The sequence below is a fragment of the Hypanus sabinus genome, chromosome X1, assembly GCF_030144855.1.
Source record: "Hypanus sabinus isolate sHypSab1 chromosome X1, sHypSab1.hap1, whole genome shotgun sequence".
Classification (NCBI taxonomy): domain Eukaryota; kingdom Metazoa; phylum Chordata; class Chondrichthyes; order Myliobatiformes; family Dasyatidae; genus Hypanus; species Hypanus sabinus.
The window spans coordinates 16,139,691-16,155,458 of NC_082738.1; the positions used below are offsets into that span (position 1 = coordinate 16,139,691).

General features: G+C 42.7%; 1 protein-coding gene across 6 annotated transcripts in view; it reads left to right on the forward strand.

Moving 5' to 3' along the window:
* LOC132384632 (tensin-2-like) overlaps positions 1-15,768 on the forward strand; it is a 259,306-nt gene that overhangs the window by 89,979 nt on the left and 153,559 nt on the right. The window contains exon 1 of one of the 6 annotated variants that reach the window (XM_059955935.1): positions 9,145-9,348. The exons of the other annotated variants lie outside the window; for them this stretch is intronic. Within the exon in view, the coding sequence (XP_059811918.1) occupies positions 9,304-9,348 (45 nt within the window). The 5' untranslated portion in view covers positions 9,145-9,303. Of the gene's footprint in view, positions 1-9,144; positions 9,349-15,768 lie in introns of those variants that run through there. 6 annotated transcript variants of the gene reach the window in all.

Below are 15,768 nucleotides of genomic sequence, written 5' to 3' on the forward strand. Positions count from 1 at the left end.
GGGTGCTCCAGTTTCATAGAAACATAGAAAACCTACAGTACAATATAGGCCCTTCAGCCCACAAAGCTGTGCCAAACATGTCCTTACCTTACAAATTATCTAGGGTTACCCATAGCTCTCTATCTTTCCAAGTTCCATGTAGCTATCCAGGAGTCTCTTAAAAGACCCTGTCGTATCCACCTCCACCACTGTCGCTGGCAGCCCATTCCACACACTCATCACTCTCTGTGTAAAAAAAAACTTACCCCGACATCTCCTCTGTACCTACTCCCCAGCACCTTAAAACTGTGCCCTCTCGTGTTAACCATTTCAGCCCTGGGTAAAAGCCTCTGACTATCCATACGATTGATGCCTTTCATCATCTTGTACACCTCTGTCAGGTCACCTCTCATCCTCCGTCGCTCCAAGAAGAAAAGGCCGAGTTCACTCAACCTATTCTCATAAGGCATGCTCCCAATCCAGGCATCATCCTTGTAATTCTCCTCTGCACCCTCTCTATGGTTTCCACATCCTTCCTGTAGTGAGGCGACCAGAACTGAGCACAGTACTCCAAGTGGGGTCTGACCAGGGTCCTGCAGCATTACCTCTCGGCTCCTAAACTCAATCCCACGATTGATGAAGGCCAATACACCATATGCCTTCTTAACTACAGAGTCAACCTGTGCAGCAGCTTTGAGCGTCCAATGGACTCAGACCCCAAGATCCCTCTGATCCTCCACACTGCCCAGAGTCTTACCATTAATACTATATTCTGCCATCATACTTGACCTACCCAAAATGAACCACCTCACACTTTTCTGGGTTGAACTCCATCTGCCACTTCTCAGCCCAGTTTTGCATCCTGTCAATATCCCGCTGTAACCTCTGACAACCCTCCACACTACCCACAACAACTAACCCATCCCTCCACTTCCACTTCCAGGTCATTTATAAAAATCATGAAGAGCAGAGGTCTCGGAACAGATCCCTGAGGCACACCACTGGTCACTGACCTCCATGCAGAATATGACCCATCTACAACCACTCTTTGCCTTCTGTGGGCAAGCCAGTTCTGGATCCAGAAAACAATGTCCCCTTGGATCCTATGCCACCTTACTTTCTTAATAGGCCCTGCATGGGGTACCTTATCAAATGCCTTGTTGAAATCCATATACACTCCATCTACTGCTCATCCTTCATCAATGTGTTTAGTCACATCCTCAAAAAATTCAATCAGGCTCGTAAGGCATAACCTGCCCTTGACAAAGCCATGCTGATTATTCCTAATCATATTATGACTCTCCAAATGTTCATAAATCCTATCTCTCAGGATCTTCTCCATCAACTTACCAACCACTGAAGTAAGACTGACTGGTCTATAATTTCCTGGGCTATCTCTACTCCTTGAATAAGGGAACAACATCCACAACCCTCTAATCCTCTGGAACCTCGCCTGTCCATTGATGATGCAAAGATCATCGCCAGAGGTTCAGCAATCTCCTCCCTCGCCTCCCACAGTAGCCTGGGGTACATCTCATCCGGGCCCGGTGACTTATCCAACTTGATGCTTTCCAAAAGCTCCAGCCCATCCTCTTTCCTCCCACAACCCAAAGACATACAGGTTGATATTGTTAATTGCCTCTAGTGTGTACGTGATTCGTAGAATGTTGGGAGAATTGATAAGAAGATAGATAGAATAAAATGGGTTAGGATCGCATTAGTGTAAAAATGGGTGCTTGACGGTTGGCACAAATCTTGTGGGTTAAATGACCCTTGCTGTATCTGTGACTTTACATTTTACAGACTATAGAAAAGGAATTTCTCCTTTGAATACAGAGGGCAAGGTTGGGCTCAGAATTGCAGGTATGGTTCTGCCAGAGCTCTCAACATTTGTGCAGCATGATTTTCATATAGTTATACTCCAAGTGATTACATCCTTTTGGGATCTCTGAGCTACTCCAGTTCTGGCCTGTTGATCATCCCTGACTATAATTGCTTTACCTCTGGGGCTCGCACCTTCAGCTACATGGCCTCCCCCGAGATCTAGGATCCCCCCCCCCCCCCCCCATAAGCGCTTAATAGCAGTTTCCTCCTTCAAGAACTGCTTATATGGCTAGGCATCTTATTAAAATAAGAGTACTGCTCAATACCAGACATGGAAGATCTTCCATTCACTGTTGGCATTGCACATTCCTAGCACAGGTATGGCAAGATTCATATATGTACTTGGTTTTTAACCTGTTCTAATATCCACTGAAACTGACAATTGTGTACCTCATTAAGCTGTGGTGCTGTTGCATTGTGACAGCAGGCTTCCTGAGGCAGCCTCCTTGTTGAATAATATGTGTCTTTCTATCCTGCGATTGTGCCCATTGCTGGATGTAGGCTGACCACATTTGTGTATCTGTGTAGCAGAGAATAGTGATTTTTAACCCTTTAATTTGCTTTGGATTTGAAAGCGGTCACAGAGGTGAAAAGCAAAAGAACAATCTACTGCCCTGTCCTTTCCTGACATTCTCTTCATTTTTGGTCTTGGCCAATGACCCTCTTCCTAGTCTGTCAAGTTAGGATATACAAAGTACAGGAAGTTACCTCAAACCAAGGGGGTAAGTAGAGGAAATGATTAAACATGTGCTCCCAAAGTTCAAAGTAAATTTATTGTCTAACTACAGGTATGTTACCATAGACTACCTTGAGATTCATTTTCTTGCAGGTACTTACAGGAAAATAAAGAAATGCAATTGAATTTACAAAAACAATACATAAACAAACACAAAGTACACTGCAGATGCTGTGGTCAAATCAAAATGTACAAACAAGCTGGATGAACTCAACAGGTCGGGCAGCATCCGTGGAAATGAGCAGTCAACATTTCAGGCCTCAATACCAGTCCTGACAAAGGGTCTTGGCCTGAAACGTTGATTGCTCATTTCCACGGATGCTGCCCGACCTGCTGAGTTCATCCAGCTTGTTTGTATGTCTATACATAAACAAAGACTGACAAACAACCAGAAGACAAATTGTGCAAATAAAAAAATAAATAATATTGAGAACATGAGTTGTGTAGTCCTTGAAAGTGAGTCTGTAGATCGTGGAATTAGAGTACAATGCCTTGTAAAAAGTATTTGCAAGGAGGAATAAGCAAGTCTTTATGGCCAAGGATATGTCTTTTTTTAGCAATATCTGTGGTGTAAATCTAATACTGCTGATATTTCACTTTTTGAATTTTTAGTTTTTTATGCTTTACAATTTTCCCTGTTTTTTGGGGCTCTACTGTGGGGAGGGGTAAAAAAAAGCATCTGATTCACAAATAAAAATTTTCAGTTAAATTGATCAAAATCCCTGGTTTTAATATTCATTAAAATGTGAACAAAGTGTTGAGGGCTGAATATGTTTTCAAGGCACTGTATAATGAGTAAAGTCATCCACACCCATTCATGTGCCTGATAGTTGTGAGGTAATAACTGTTCCTGAAGCTGGTGGTGTGGGGTCTAATGCTTCTGAACCTCCTGTCCAATGATAGTAATGAGAAGAGAGCATGGCCTGGATGGTGGGGGTCTTTGATGATGGATGCTGCTTTTTCATGGCAGTGCTCGATGTGAATATGTTCAGTGGTGGGGAGGGCTTTGCCTGTGATCGACTGGCCTGTATCCCCCACTTTCTATAGACTTTTCCATTCCTGGGCATTGGTGTTATTCTTCACTGTGCATCTATAGAATTTTGTCAAAGTTTTTGCTGAATTTACACAAACTTCTGAGAAAGTAGTGACATTGTCATGCCTTCTTTGTGATGCCACTTATGTGCTTGACCCAGGACAGATCCTCTGATATGAAAGCACCAAGGAATTTTAAAGCTACTGACCCTCTCCACCTCCAATCCTCTAATGAGAGGACTACCTTATGGACCTCTGGCTTTTTCCTCCTGTAGTCAAATATCAGCTCTTTGGTTTTGCTTGTGTTGAGTGAGAGATTGTTGTTGTGGCACCACTCAACCAGATTTTCAATTTCCTTCCTACATGCCAATTTGTCACCATCTTTGATTTGGCCTACAACAGTGATGTCATCAGCAAACTTAAGTATGGCATTGGAGCTGTACTTAACCTCACAGTCATAAGTATAAAGTGAGTAAAGTAGGGGGCTAAAGACATTGCTTTATGGTGCACCTATGCTGATGGAGATCATGCAGGAGATGTTGTTACCAATCCAAATTGACTGAGGACTGCCAGTGAGGAAGTTGAGAAATCAGTCATACAGGCCTAGGAGCTTAGTGATGAGTTTTGAGGAGATGCTGAGCTGCAGTCAATGAAAAGCAACCTGATGTATGCATCTTCATTGTCCAGATGTTCCAGAGCTGAGTGAAGGACCATGAAATAGCATCTACTGTAGACCTGTTGTGACGATAAGCAAATTGGAGTGGATCCAAGTGGCTTCTGAGGCAGGAGTTGATATGCTTCATGACCAGCCTCTCATGGTACTTCATCACAGTGGATGTACAGTACTACTGGATGATAGTCATTGAGGCAGGTATCCTGTCCTTCTTGGACAGGGTAATGATTGAAGCCTGCTTGAATCAGTTGGGTACCTCAGACTGCCAAAGCACGAGGTTGAAGATGTAAATAGACACTCCAGCTAGCTGATTATTTAATTGATTATGTACTCATCCAGGTACATCACCTGAGCCAGATGCTTTCCATGGGTTCATTTTTCCTATTTTGCAGATAATGTGTCAGATGCAAGGATGCCCTGTGTAAATGTTCATTACAAAAGATTCTAAGCAAAACTTTACAAAGTGAAATTGATTCTTTAAAAATACTGTACAATATTCATTGTAAAAATTGCAAAATTTTTTTGTGTTAACTTTTAATTTTGCAGTTTCACCAGAACCACAGGATTGTAGAACTTTCTCCTTCTTTGCAGTTCTGTCTGTTTGACTGGTAGGCTACTGTAAATTACACCTGGTGTGTAGGTGAGTGTCAGAATCTGGAGGGAGTTGATAAAAAAATATGTGGACATATATGCAGACATTCATGTAAAATTAATGGGTGCTTGATGATCATTACAGATAGGGTGGACTGAAAGGCCTCTTTTACCTGTATGACTCCATCACCCTTCTCCTTCCGTCTCCCTTCTTTCCATATGGTTGAATTCCCAAGTCTGGTGCAGCCCCTGCAGTTTTCCTCACCATATTAATTGCTCAAACTCAGTGCTGAAAGACATAATTTGACTTCACTTTCAAGTCACAATCAGGAGAGTAGTTACAGTAATTGAAATTTGACTGGTTATTTATGGAATAAAGGACAGATCAGGGGAGAGGTGCAGGGTTGAGGGTAGCTTTGTGCAAATGGATTCAGTTCTGATGAGAAACAGTTGGAGAAAATCAGATATGAAATGGTGTTTAATACAACACAATGTCTTAGACAACAACAACGAGTGAAATGAGAAGTATTTGAATGCTTACTTTAAGCAGTGTTGCAAAACCAATTAATTATTTTATATTTAACCTCCAAGGCAACTGTTAGTTGGAAACAAAGCATAAGAATTGTAGAGCGAACAGCTTTGAAGTAGAGCCCAGTTAGACAGAGAGGAAAGTTGAAAGGAATCCTGTCTCTTTCGGTGTGGACTGGTTTGGTAACGTTCTACACTACTGCTAAAAATATTTCAGATGGATAAACACATGCCACTGGCTTCACACAATGCATTGGCAACTGCTGCCTTTGACAAGAGCTTCTGTAAACTGTGTAATAGTTGTTAGCTTAAAACATTCTGCAGAGACTTATCAAACTTGAGTGATTTGAATGTTCAACAGGCCACAAGGAAAGACTTGCTTGGTGATGCATGTTGTTTCCTTCCCTCTGGTTGTCTTTCTGTTGATGACCAGCTCCCAAGCCTCCATCAACATCTGGCCAATCAGAATATTTCTCCAGATAAGTCTCTGTTGTGTTGCAGTTAATATTCTCATCATTACCAGGTATTGCTGGATTGACCATGCTGCCCACCTTCAGGCTGTCTGAGACCAACTGCTATTTTGGGAAACGTATTCCCATTTCAGTTCAGTCCACGGCTTCATTATCTCTATTCCTCACCTTGGCATATGTTTGAATGCAGTTACTGAACAAAAGCCAGCGCTTCAACGTCTGTGCACTCATTCATGACTAAAACCATACTTGCACCAGCTATAGCTCAAGTTTATTATTGTTCAACTTAATACATGTATACTGCCAAATGAAACAACGTTCTTCCAACCAAGGTACACAACACGGTACATGTAACACACATGACACATAAAATATTACCACAAATAAATTAACAAATAATAAAATATATTCCAGAAGATTGATATTTAGCATAAGGTACATTTACGATGTGAATTTAAAAAGTAAACAGTATAATGCTATTGATGTTTCATACATGATGAGACCTGGGTGGTGGCAGGGAATTTAGTAGGCTTACATCCTGGAGAAAGAAGCTGTTTCCCATCCTAACAATCCTTGATGCTCTGGTATCTCCTGTCTGATGGGACAGGATGCGTGGAACTGTTGAACAGGTAGGAGATTTCTGTAGATATTCCTCAATTTACAAAAAGGGTTGCGTTCCTGGAAAACATTTTGCTTAGCAATATTTTGTTAATCAAAAAAGGCTGGGCTATGTGCCATTATTAGTATTTTTTGGTACAAAGAATTCCTATGGACAGAGGATGCCACACTCACCAGTATAGAAAAAATTAAATATGTAAGTCAAAGATACAAACCTTGAAGAATTAACAACATCATAACAAAAATTCATAAATCAAACATTTGGAAATTGAGGATGTTCTTGGTTCCCATCTCCTTGTGTCAGTCCCATTGCTCCGATTGGTGGAAGTGCAGAGGACGAGGAGGCTGCAGATGGTCTTGAAAGATGAGTGCAAGGAGCTATGGACCCAGGAAGCCTTGGCTTCAGATTGCTTTTCTGGGCTGGAGACCAGACTGGCACAGGTGGAATGGTGAATAATAAATGCCATCATCCTGAGAGGCTACAATTGGTTCATGATCCATGGATCTACTGGCACTCAGTAGTAATGTCCAGCTAGTCCCTTTGAACACTAATATCCGGAGCCACGATGGCAATGCTCTGAGCTCCCACTACGGCTTACATTTGATAGCTTCTGTTTTGAGCTGAAGTGGATCTTAAGAATGATGATGGACAGTCTACCTGGATCCAAAGTAAACCTGCAGCATTGAATTATAAGTGGGGAGGCAAATGGCGATCTTAAAAAAAGGTGCAATAGATTTCATCAGTAGGATGGCTGAATGTTTATACTTTAGAGTGGGTTATTCTTAGGTGAACATATTTACAGGCTAACAATAAATTTATTGCAGGTGTGGCTAGAAAGAAAAAGGATTTGGGAGTGACCATTAATCCTGATATGACAGCATGGTCAATGTGCAGGAGTTATTAATAAGCACATAGGAAGTGCCTGAGGATTTGATAAGAACATTGGGCCAGAAGTCAGAAGGTGAGGTTCTGGTGATTAGCAGTGATCTCAGCTCTAGACTATCACAAGCCCAGATATGTATTCAGTATTGGCTCATTAGGCAGGGCTGTCAAAAGGGAAACCAGGATGATCATTGTGAATGTTGCATATATGAGTCTAATGAGTGGGATACCCTATCACTGAAGAGTTGAGGATGGGGAAGGTGGTGGTGTGTTGTGACAGGAGGAGGCTGTAGATCTTTAATGAATGTGGCATCAATATAGTTGAAATTTAAAAAAAAACTTCCATCCAAAATGTGATTGTGTTATAACAGTTATTTAGCATAGAAACAGATTCTTTGGCTCATCATGTCCATGCCAACCTCAAGGACCCATCTATCACCAGTATTATTTACCAGCTGCCCAAAACTGGCACCACACAGAATGAATTGTGTCAAGTGAGTTGGTGTCACTGGAATGCTGACAGAGAGTATGTGAGTATGGGAGTCTGGCGGGTCTAAGGGGCATAATGGAAAACACAAATGTACTTTTCTCAGGATCTCCTCGTGGCAAAGCCCACTGATCAACAAGTTTGTAAGGCCTTTTATGAGGGGTGATCCCATAGTTTGGGATCTCCTACTTTTCAGCTTGTGCTAGTGGGATAATGTTGAGAATTCTACTGTACTGCTCCTATGATGAAGAAATTACAGCTTGTACTCATCAGGATGATGTGTGGCTTGGAGGCAACCATGTTGCAATGACATCCCTGTTCTTCCCTTTCTTGAGAATGGCTCACAAATGATTATGTCAAAGTAACATTGAGGACTTGTGCACTCAGGAGATGATTTCTGCTGCTGAAGGGTGTGAAGTCAAATAACTCTGTCTATTTGGATGAAATACTTTGCCCTCCATGTTACAAGTGAGCAGAGAGAATGCCACAATAGCTTAACTTGAAACTCGTGTTTGGATAAACTGGATGCTGCCTCACACAGTATCAGTGTTCAGACTTTGCCCTGCTCTTGAAAATACAAAGGGGTGATAGACCCCAATGTAAGAATCCCCAGGATTTGATTCCAAGGTCCAGTTACTTATAAAAACTACCGGGGTGACAGTGATGTGCAGGTATCATTTGGGTCTAGGATTTGTCCTTTTCATCTGGCAGTTCTTTTCAACAACTCTTCTTTGGCTGGTAAACAAACTGCTATTGCCAGGTACCTTTTACTAAAGTCCCCAAATACCCGGGCAAGAGGAGTAATGCAGATCCCTCATCTTGTTCTCAGGCATTCAATAAATATAGAAGAATGTATATTTTTGTAACATTACGTGGATTTTCCTTCAAAGTCTCAGCTAAAGTTAAACACTTAATTTAACCTATAAATGTTGCACTTATATTAATTATAAATGCATTTGGACCGACTCCACTATTGTTTTTGTGAGGGAAACTTATTCTTACAGTTAGAATGAAGATTTAGTTAGAATGTCCAACATGTTGCTGACATAACTATGGAATTATTGATGTAACCACAAAAAGTAAGAATTATTTCTTTATTGGTTGATTGATTTTTAATTTATGGATTTCTCTTGCTGTTTCTTGGGAGAGGATACCTTATCAGCCAATTTCCTCAGCTTCCTTGTGTGCCAGGGTAATGGTTGTGTGGACAGAAGTGTTTTCTTGGCAGAGTGCAAGCACTGAAGCAGAGAGGCCAAGCCTGACACTGCTCTCCAGTACTGGAGCAGCACAGCCGCCTTACAAACGCACTTTGTACTGCTCCACAGACAGACATTCAGTGTTCCACTTTGCTTCTTGGTGGGGTGTGAGGAAGGAAGGGAGAGAGGGAAGAAAAAACATCTACGGAGCCTTGCAGACTGTAGAATGTCGTCCTTGCAGCAAGCCCCAGGAACAGAGGTTGTGCCTCAGGTAAATGGCCTGTGGGAGGTGAGGGGTGGGTGGGGGTTGGGGTGGGATTGCTATTTTTAATACAAGAAAAACAAATCCAGGGCTCTGCTGCTGTGAGCTCACGTCAAGATATTGAGGAATTCTTGAAAGCTCTGTGACTTGTAAATGTGGCCCAAGAGAGCGAGTGCTTGGGAGTATTTAACTCTTTTGGACTGTTTTGTGAAGGTTTATGTACTGACACGCTCACATTCTGGAAGTGCAGGTTTGCTGTTAATAGCAGTGCCTGATAGGATGCTTTGGAAATTCTTCTGCATGGCAAAAACAGTGTCCTGGTGAAACCGGCTCTCATGGTAATTGCACAGATTTAAACTTGACTTTGTTGCGCTTGAGCTGTTTGTAAAATTGCTGCTTTCTCTGTTTGATGGGAAATCTTGGTGAGTTGGGTCCGTGAAGAGGGACAACAACTTTAACAGCTGCAAGGGATTAATTATTAAACTAGGAGAGAGAGAGAGGTAGGTGTGTTTGTTTTATTGTGCTTTCAACCAGAATCCATTGGCAGATAGAATATTAGGCATGCAGGAATTTACATCAGATTTCCATATTGCCTGCAGGGGAGATGTCCTTCTGACTCAAGAATTAACAGCCAAATGTAGGACCAGGGGGTTGATCTTCTGACAGAAGCAGGGTTCTTGTTTAAAAGCAAGTGCAAAGCAAAGTGTGCACGTGAAAGGATCTTCAGGGTGATGTGGGAAAGTGGTAGAAGAGGTTTCTTTTACCAGAAATGGCAGGGGTGGGGAGGTGGAAACGCTTCCAATGTGTAAATGTCACCTTCCTTGCCAGAGTGTCAGCAGAAAGCTACCTGGCAAAATTTGTTGTGCCAATGTGTATTGTTGAATATGCCAGCATGGTGGCACATGGCTTCTGTGGGCACCAATTTCCTTCTGACCCTCTTCCAACATGCTACCATTTCACTATCTGTATTGAGATGATGAAACAGTATTTTGACTTATCAAGAAGCCAAAAAGGCTACGCAGCCCTTTGTGAGGAACCATGAGAGCAGGGTGTGGGGAAGCTATAGGTGGGTGGGGTTGGCACCACCAATGATTTTGGCCCCCACCCTTCGTATTAAGAATGATTGTTCATTTGTCTAATGAAATCCTCTTGAACCCCTTGCCTGGCTATCATAGTTTTTTTTGTAGGGGGGCAATACAGTTGTCTTAGTTATAAATAGACCTCTCTCACTCTGAATGGGTGAGGTCCGCTTTAAGCCTCTACAGTGCCTTCATTATATCACTGGGATGGAAACTGTTACTGTAGCATTGACATGAGACCTCCGTTATACAATGTGGGCATTTTTTCCCCCTGAAATTCCCTCTGATTTATTGCTGTAGGGCACCTTTGTAAAGAATGGGTGGATTTTTTAGTACATTAGATGCATTAGTCATAAATTTATGACATACTGCCAAAAATCACGTAATAGACTATTGAAATTTAAGCTCAGATGATTTCTTCTTCTTTCATGGAAAAATAAATACTTCTCATTAACCCCTTCCTTGGCATTGACATCAGTTGAATGGCTGATACTCCAGAGGGCACTTGAGACCACTGAAGGCTCAGGTTCTGTCTCTTGAGCCTGTGATGGGTCCAGTAATTTCTTTCTTGAGGAAGATTGGATAAGGTTCTGATGCAGCTGGGTACTAGGGAAGAGAGAAGGCCAGTGGTGTGTGTGTGTGTGTGTGTTTAATTGCCCTTTGCAAAAAGCTCATTTAGAGAGGTGGGAGCACTATGCACTGAGTTGTGGCTGACAGTATCCCTCTAGGTTTTTAAATCTGGCTCATGCATTTTCCTTGTTCCCTGTATTTCACTGTATCAAGACTGATTATATTATCTGGCAATTACTCTTTTTGTTAGGAATTTTTGAAAGATCTCCAAAGGAAGGGGACAAGGATGTTATATTGAACCTTTATGAAGTACTAGAATATTGTCTAGTATTATATAATTGTTCAATATAACATTCTTGAAATAATGTCTGCAGTTCTGGGCACTACACTTTGGGAAAGATGTTAAGGTTTTAGAAGGGATGCTGAAGAGATGATACATTGGAGAAGATGGGATTATTCTCTTTAGAGCAGAGGAAGTTGCAAGAAAATCCGAAATTATGAAGGATACAGATGGAGTAAGACTGAGATGAACAGTTCTCATTGTTAAAAGGGTCAAGAATCAGGGGACAGAGAATGAAGGTGAATGGCAAAAGAATGGAAGGTGACATGAGGAAACATTTTTGCTTTCAAGCAGTGAGTGCTTATGGTCTGGAACATTCTGTTGAGATAGTAGTGGAGGTCAGTTCAATCATGATGTTCAAAAGGGAAAGAAAAAGTTGCAGAGCTATGGGAGAGGGTTGCCTGGTTCTTGCACAGTGTGACACTAACTTTGGGCTGAATGTCCACCATATGTTCTGTAACCATTCAGTAATTTTGTACCATCAGTTCTCCTTGTGAAGACAGCAATTCCTGAGCAGTTAGGTTTGATTTTGGCCATTCCTGTAATGAACCTCAGTCGCACTGGTTAACAATACCAAGTGGTCTGTTGATTATTGGGAGAGGCAAAGCTAGACAGGTCTTATTTGTGTTAAGGTTACCCAGGTGAAACCATGAGCCCCCATTTCTTTAGCAGTTTGTGTGATCAGGAGAGTTGCAAAACACTCTGGAGCTAATGGAATACTTGCAATGAAAGATCTCTGAGATTTTCCTATTGATCAAGTTGGGTGTGAGGTTGTTCTGAAACAGTGTCATTCGTCTTCCTTCAATATTTACAGATTTCTTTATGACATGGGAGACAAATTGGCCCATCCAGTCTATGCCAGCTCACAGAGCAGTACCATTTTCCCTGCAATCGATTCTCTTTTCATTCGCATTAACTCCCACCGGATTCTTCCATTCATCTACACACTAGGTTTGACTTACTGTGGACAATTAACCTAACAGTAAGCCACATCTCTTTGGGATGTGGGAGGAAACTGGAGCACCCAGGGGAAACCCACACGATCACAGAGATAGCATTCAAACTCCACACAGACAGCGCTGTAGCTCACGATTGAACTTGGTTGCTAGTGCTGTGAGGCAGCAGCCCTGATAGCTGGCTGACTGTGCTGGGCTGCAACAGCTTGCTATACCCTGGGTTAATGAGAGAGAGAGAGGGAGAGGGACTGGTAAAAAAGGGATAGTTTGACAGCATGATAGTTTCACACTGGAGTCAGGAGAAGAGTAAAAATACAGCCAGAGCTAAAGCTAATGCAGGGCTTGATACTGATGCAACAGGCACTTTGGATGCATCACTTGGGGAAGGAATGAAGCAGGTTTAGTCTGCATCTAGTCTTTGTTTTAGCTGAGGGGACAGTCTCTTTCTCAGGCTTGGCTTAATTCACTAAAGCAGCTTAAAGTTGCCCTTTGTTGTCTATTTATTATGGGTAGGACCCCTGTAGGTTAAAAATATTCTGCAGCAGTCTCTGCATGCCACAAAGCAACACCAGTTTAGGAGGGGTGAAATTGGTGGTCTAAGAGATCTTTTGGACCAAGGATTGGTCTCAATGACTTGCACCAAAGCTGCCCCTCTTTTACTGTCATACGTGGAGGGACAGGCGACGAGTGTGTTAGTGTGGCCTTGGCATCTGCTGGAAACATCTGGCTGCAACAGTCCCATGGGTGATCTAAAGCCATGGCCACTGACAGCAGTCACTGTGATAGGTCAAAGGAGGACCAGGTGGTTGAGGCACTTTGCACCAGAGGAAACCTTAAGGGGAAAGGAAAAGTGTAGGAATTGAGCTTTTCCCACATAAATTTGGACTTGGAAACAAAAGGAGTCACGATATCCAAGTGAGTGCATTTTATAACTTTAGAGCCAGTCTGCTGGATGCACCTTCTGATTTTATGCATGAGTAGGATGTTACCTTGCTCCTGAGACTAAAAAAAAATCTTTCATTTAACTTACAAATGATCCATATTTCTAATTGCTTCATGCCTTTAGTATTTGAAAAGGTGTTCAGATATGAGCCAGGTGTGATACAGATTGCAAACACAGACAGTTTGAAAATAGAGAGCGATTTTGTTTTCAGCCTCCCTGCTTAAAATTGTGCAGTTTTGTTTCCTCCACTGTGAAAGGTGGCAGAGCACCAGAGCAGAGAGAAGTTACATCATGTTCTGAATTTTGAAATGTGAATTGATATCATCGGAGCAAATTTCTATAGAGCACAACATAACTCAGCTGGTTAGGAAGGGATGCCTTGCTCAAAGCTGTTGAGTGAGGCTCTGTTTGTCCTCGGGTATTACATTTTGTTAGATGTTACATGATGCCCACCCTTGATTATGTGCCATGGTTTTCTAAGTTAACAGTTTTTTGAATGGGAATTTTGAGGATAGGGAGGGGGGGTTCTTCCAGAGAAACGGAATACCCAGTTGCTTGGCCGCATTATGTTCACAGCCCACTAGTAGAGTAAAGTCCCAATGTGCACCTCTCCCAAATGCACAAACCAGGCACTTCCAATCCCTAAACCAGTCTCTTGAGGATGACTCCTGATTAGCATCTTAGTGCCAAGGTGATCCCAGGAAGCTGAGCCATTAGATGGGACGATATAATTTGGCAGTATTCATTGTTTGCTAGTGTCTCTGATCCCTCACACACCAGAGTTCATCTTAGGTTGATGCTGTTTCTTTACTATATGTCAGTGCCCATTGTTTGGGTTCACCCATGACCACTGTCATAGTACCTGGTGAGCCAATGTGCAGTGTACTAGTGTCACAGTTCACCAATGTACTGGTATGGTGCTATCCCATCTCCTTGTGTGCATGTGCTTGGTGCTTCAGTGTACCAGTGCCCAGTGTTTGTGTTTTCCAGTGTTTTGCTGTGCCAATGCCTGCCATTGTCAGTGAACTGACTAAATCCTTGCAAAATCTCTGGAGAGGTTCCCTGACATTCTTTACTCAAGAACTGAAGTATTATGTGAGGCTGTTTTGGCTTGAAGGGTGGTTTATAAAATCTGGGTCAGTGAGTTGAAGGCTCTTTGCCAGGGTGTTGACTTTTGTTTCTATTCACTGATTACAGAGACTCTAGTCTTCAACAACCTCACAAGTGAGCTTGATTGCGGATGGGTTGGAATAAAGACTGTTGGAAGGTTGCTGGAACATTGGGGTGATGTGACCAGATTAGTCTGACCCCATTTACTCTTAGCCCACATAAGCTTGCATGTTCTAACAGATTGAATTCAAGAGGAGCAACAATGTTTTTAGTTGCTCCTCTCACTCCGTTGACCAGAGACCCACTAATTTTCACTCAATACAGTGTGATAATTGACTTTGGCTCTCTGCTGCTCTGTACACCCTGTACTGTAGGACTGCAATGATTCAAGAAGGCAACTTACTCCCACCTTCTCAAGGGCAACTGAGGTTGGGCAATAAATCACAAACAAGAGAAAATCTACAGATGCTGGAAATCCAAGCAACACACACAAAATGCTGCAGAAACTCAGCAGGCCAGGCAGCATCTATGGAAAAGAGTAAACAGTCAACATTTCAGGCCGAGACCCTTCAGCAGGACTAGAGAAAAAAAGACAAGTAGATTTAAAAGGGTGGGGGAGGGGAGAGAGAAACACAAGGTGATAGGTGAACCTGGAGGGGGAAGGATGAAGTAAAAATCTTGGAAGTTGTTTGGTGAAAGAGATACAGGGCCGGAGAAGGGGACTTTGATAGGAGAGGGCAGAAGGCCATGGAAGAAAGAAAATGGGGAGGAGCACCAGAAGGAGGTGATGGGCAGGTAAGGAGATAAGGTGAGAGAGGGAAAAGGGAACGGGGAATGGTGAAGGAGAGGGTGGGAGGAGCATTACCAGAAATTCAAGAAATCGATGTTCATGCCATCAGGTTGGAGGCTACTCAGACAGAATATAGTGTTGTTTCTCCAACCTGAGTGTGGCCTCATTGTGATAGTCGAGGAGGCCATGGATAGACATATCAGAATTGGAAGTGGAATTAAAATGGGTCATTGGGAGATCCTGCCTTTTCTGGCGGATGGCAGATAGGTGTTCAGCAAAACGGTCTCCCAATCTACATCGGGTCTCACTGATACACAGGAAGCCACATCAAGAGTACCAGACATAGTATATGACCTCAACAGACTCACAGGTGAAGTGTCGCTTCACTTGGAAGGACTTATTGGGGCCCTGAATGGTGGTAAGGGAGGAGGTGTAGGGGCAGGTATAGCACTTGTTCCGCTTGCAAGGATAAGTACCAGGAGTGAGATCAGTGAGGAAAGACGAATGGACAAGGGAGTCACGTAGGGAGCGATCTCTGCAGAAAGCAGGAAGTGGGTGGGGGAGGGAAGGGTTGCTAGGTAGTGGGATCCCTTTGGAGCTGGCAGAAGTTGCAGAGAATTATGTACTGGACGTGGAGGCTG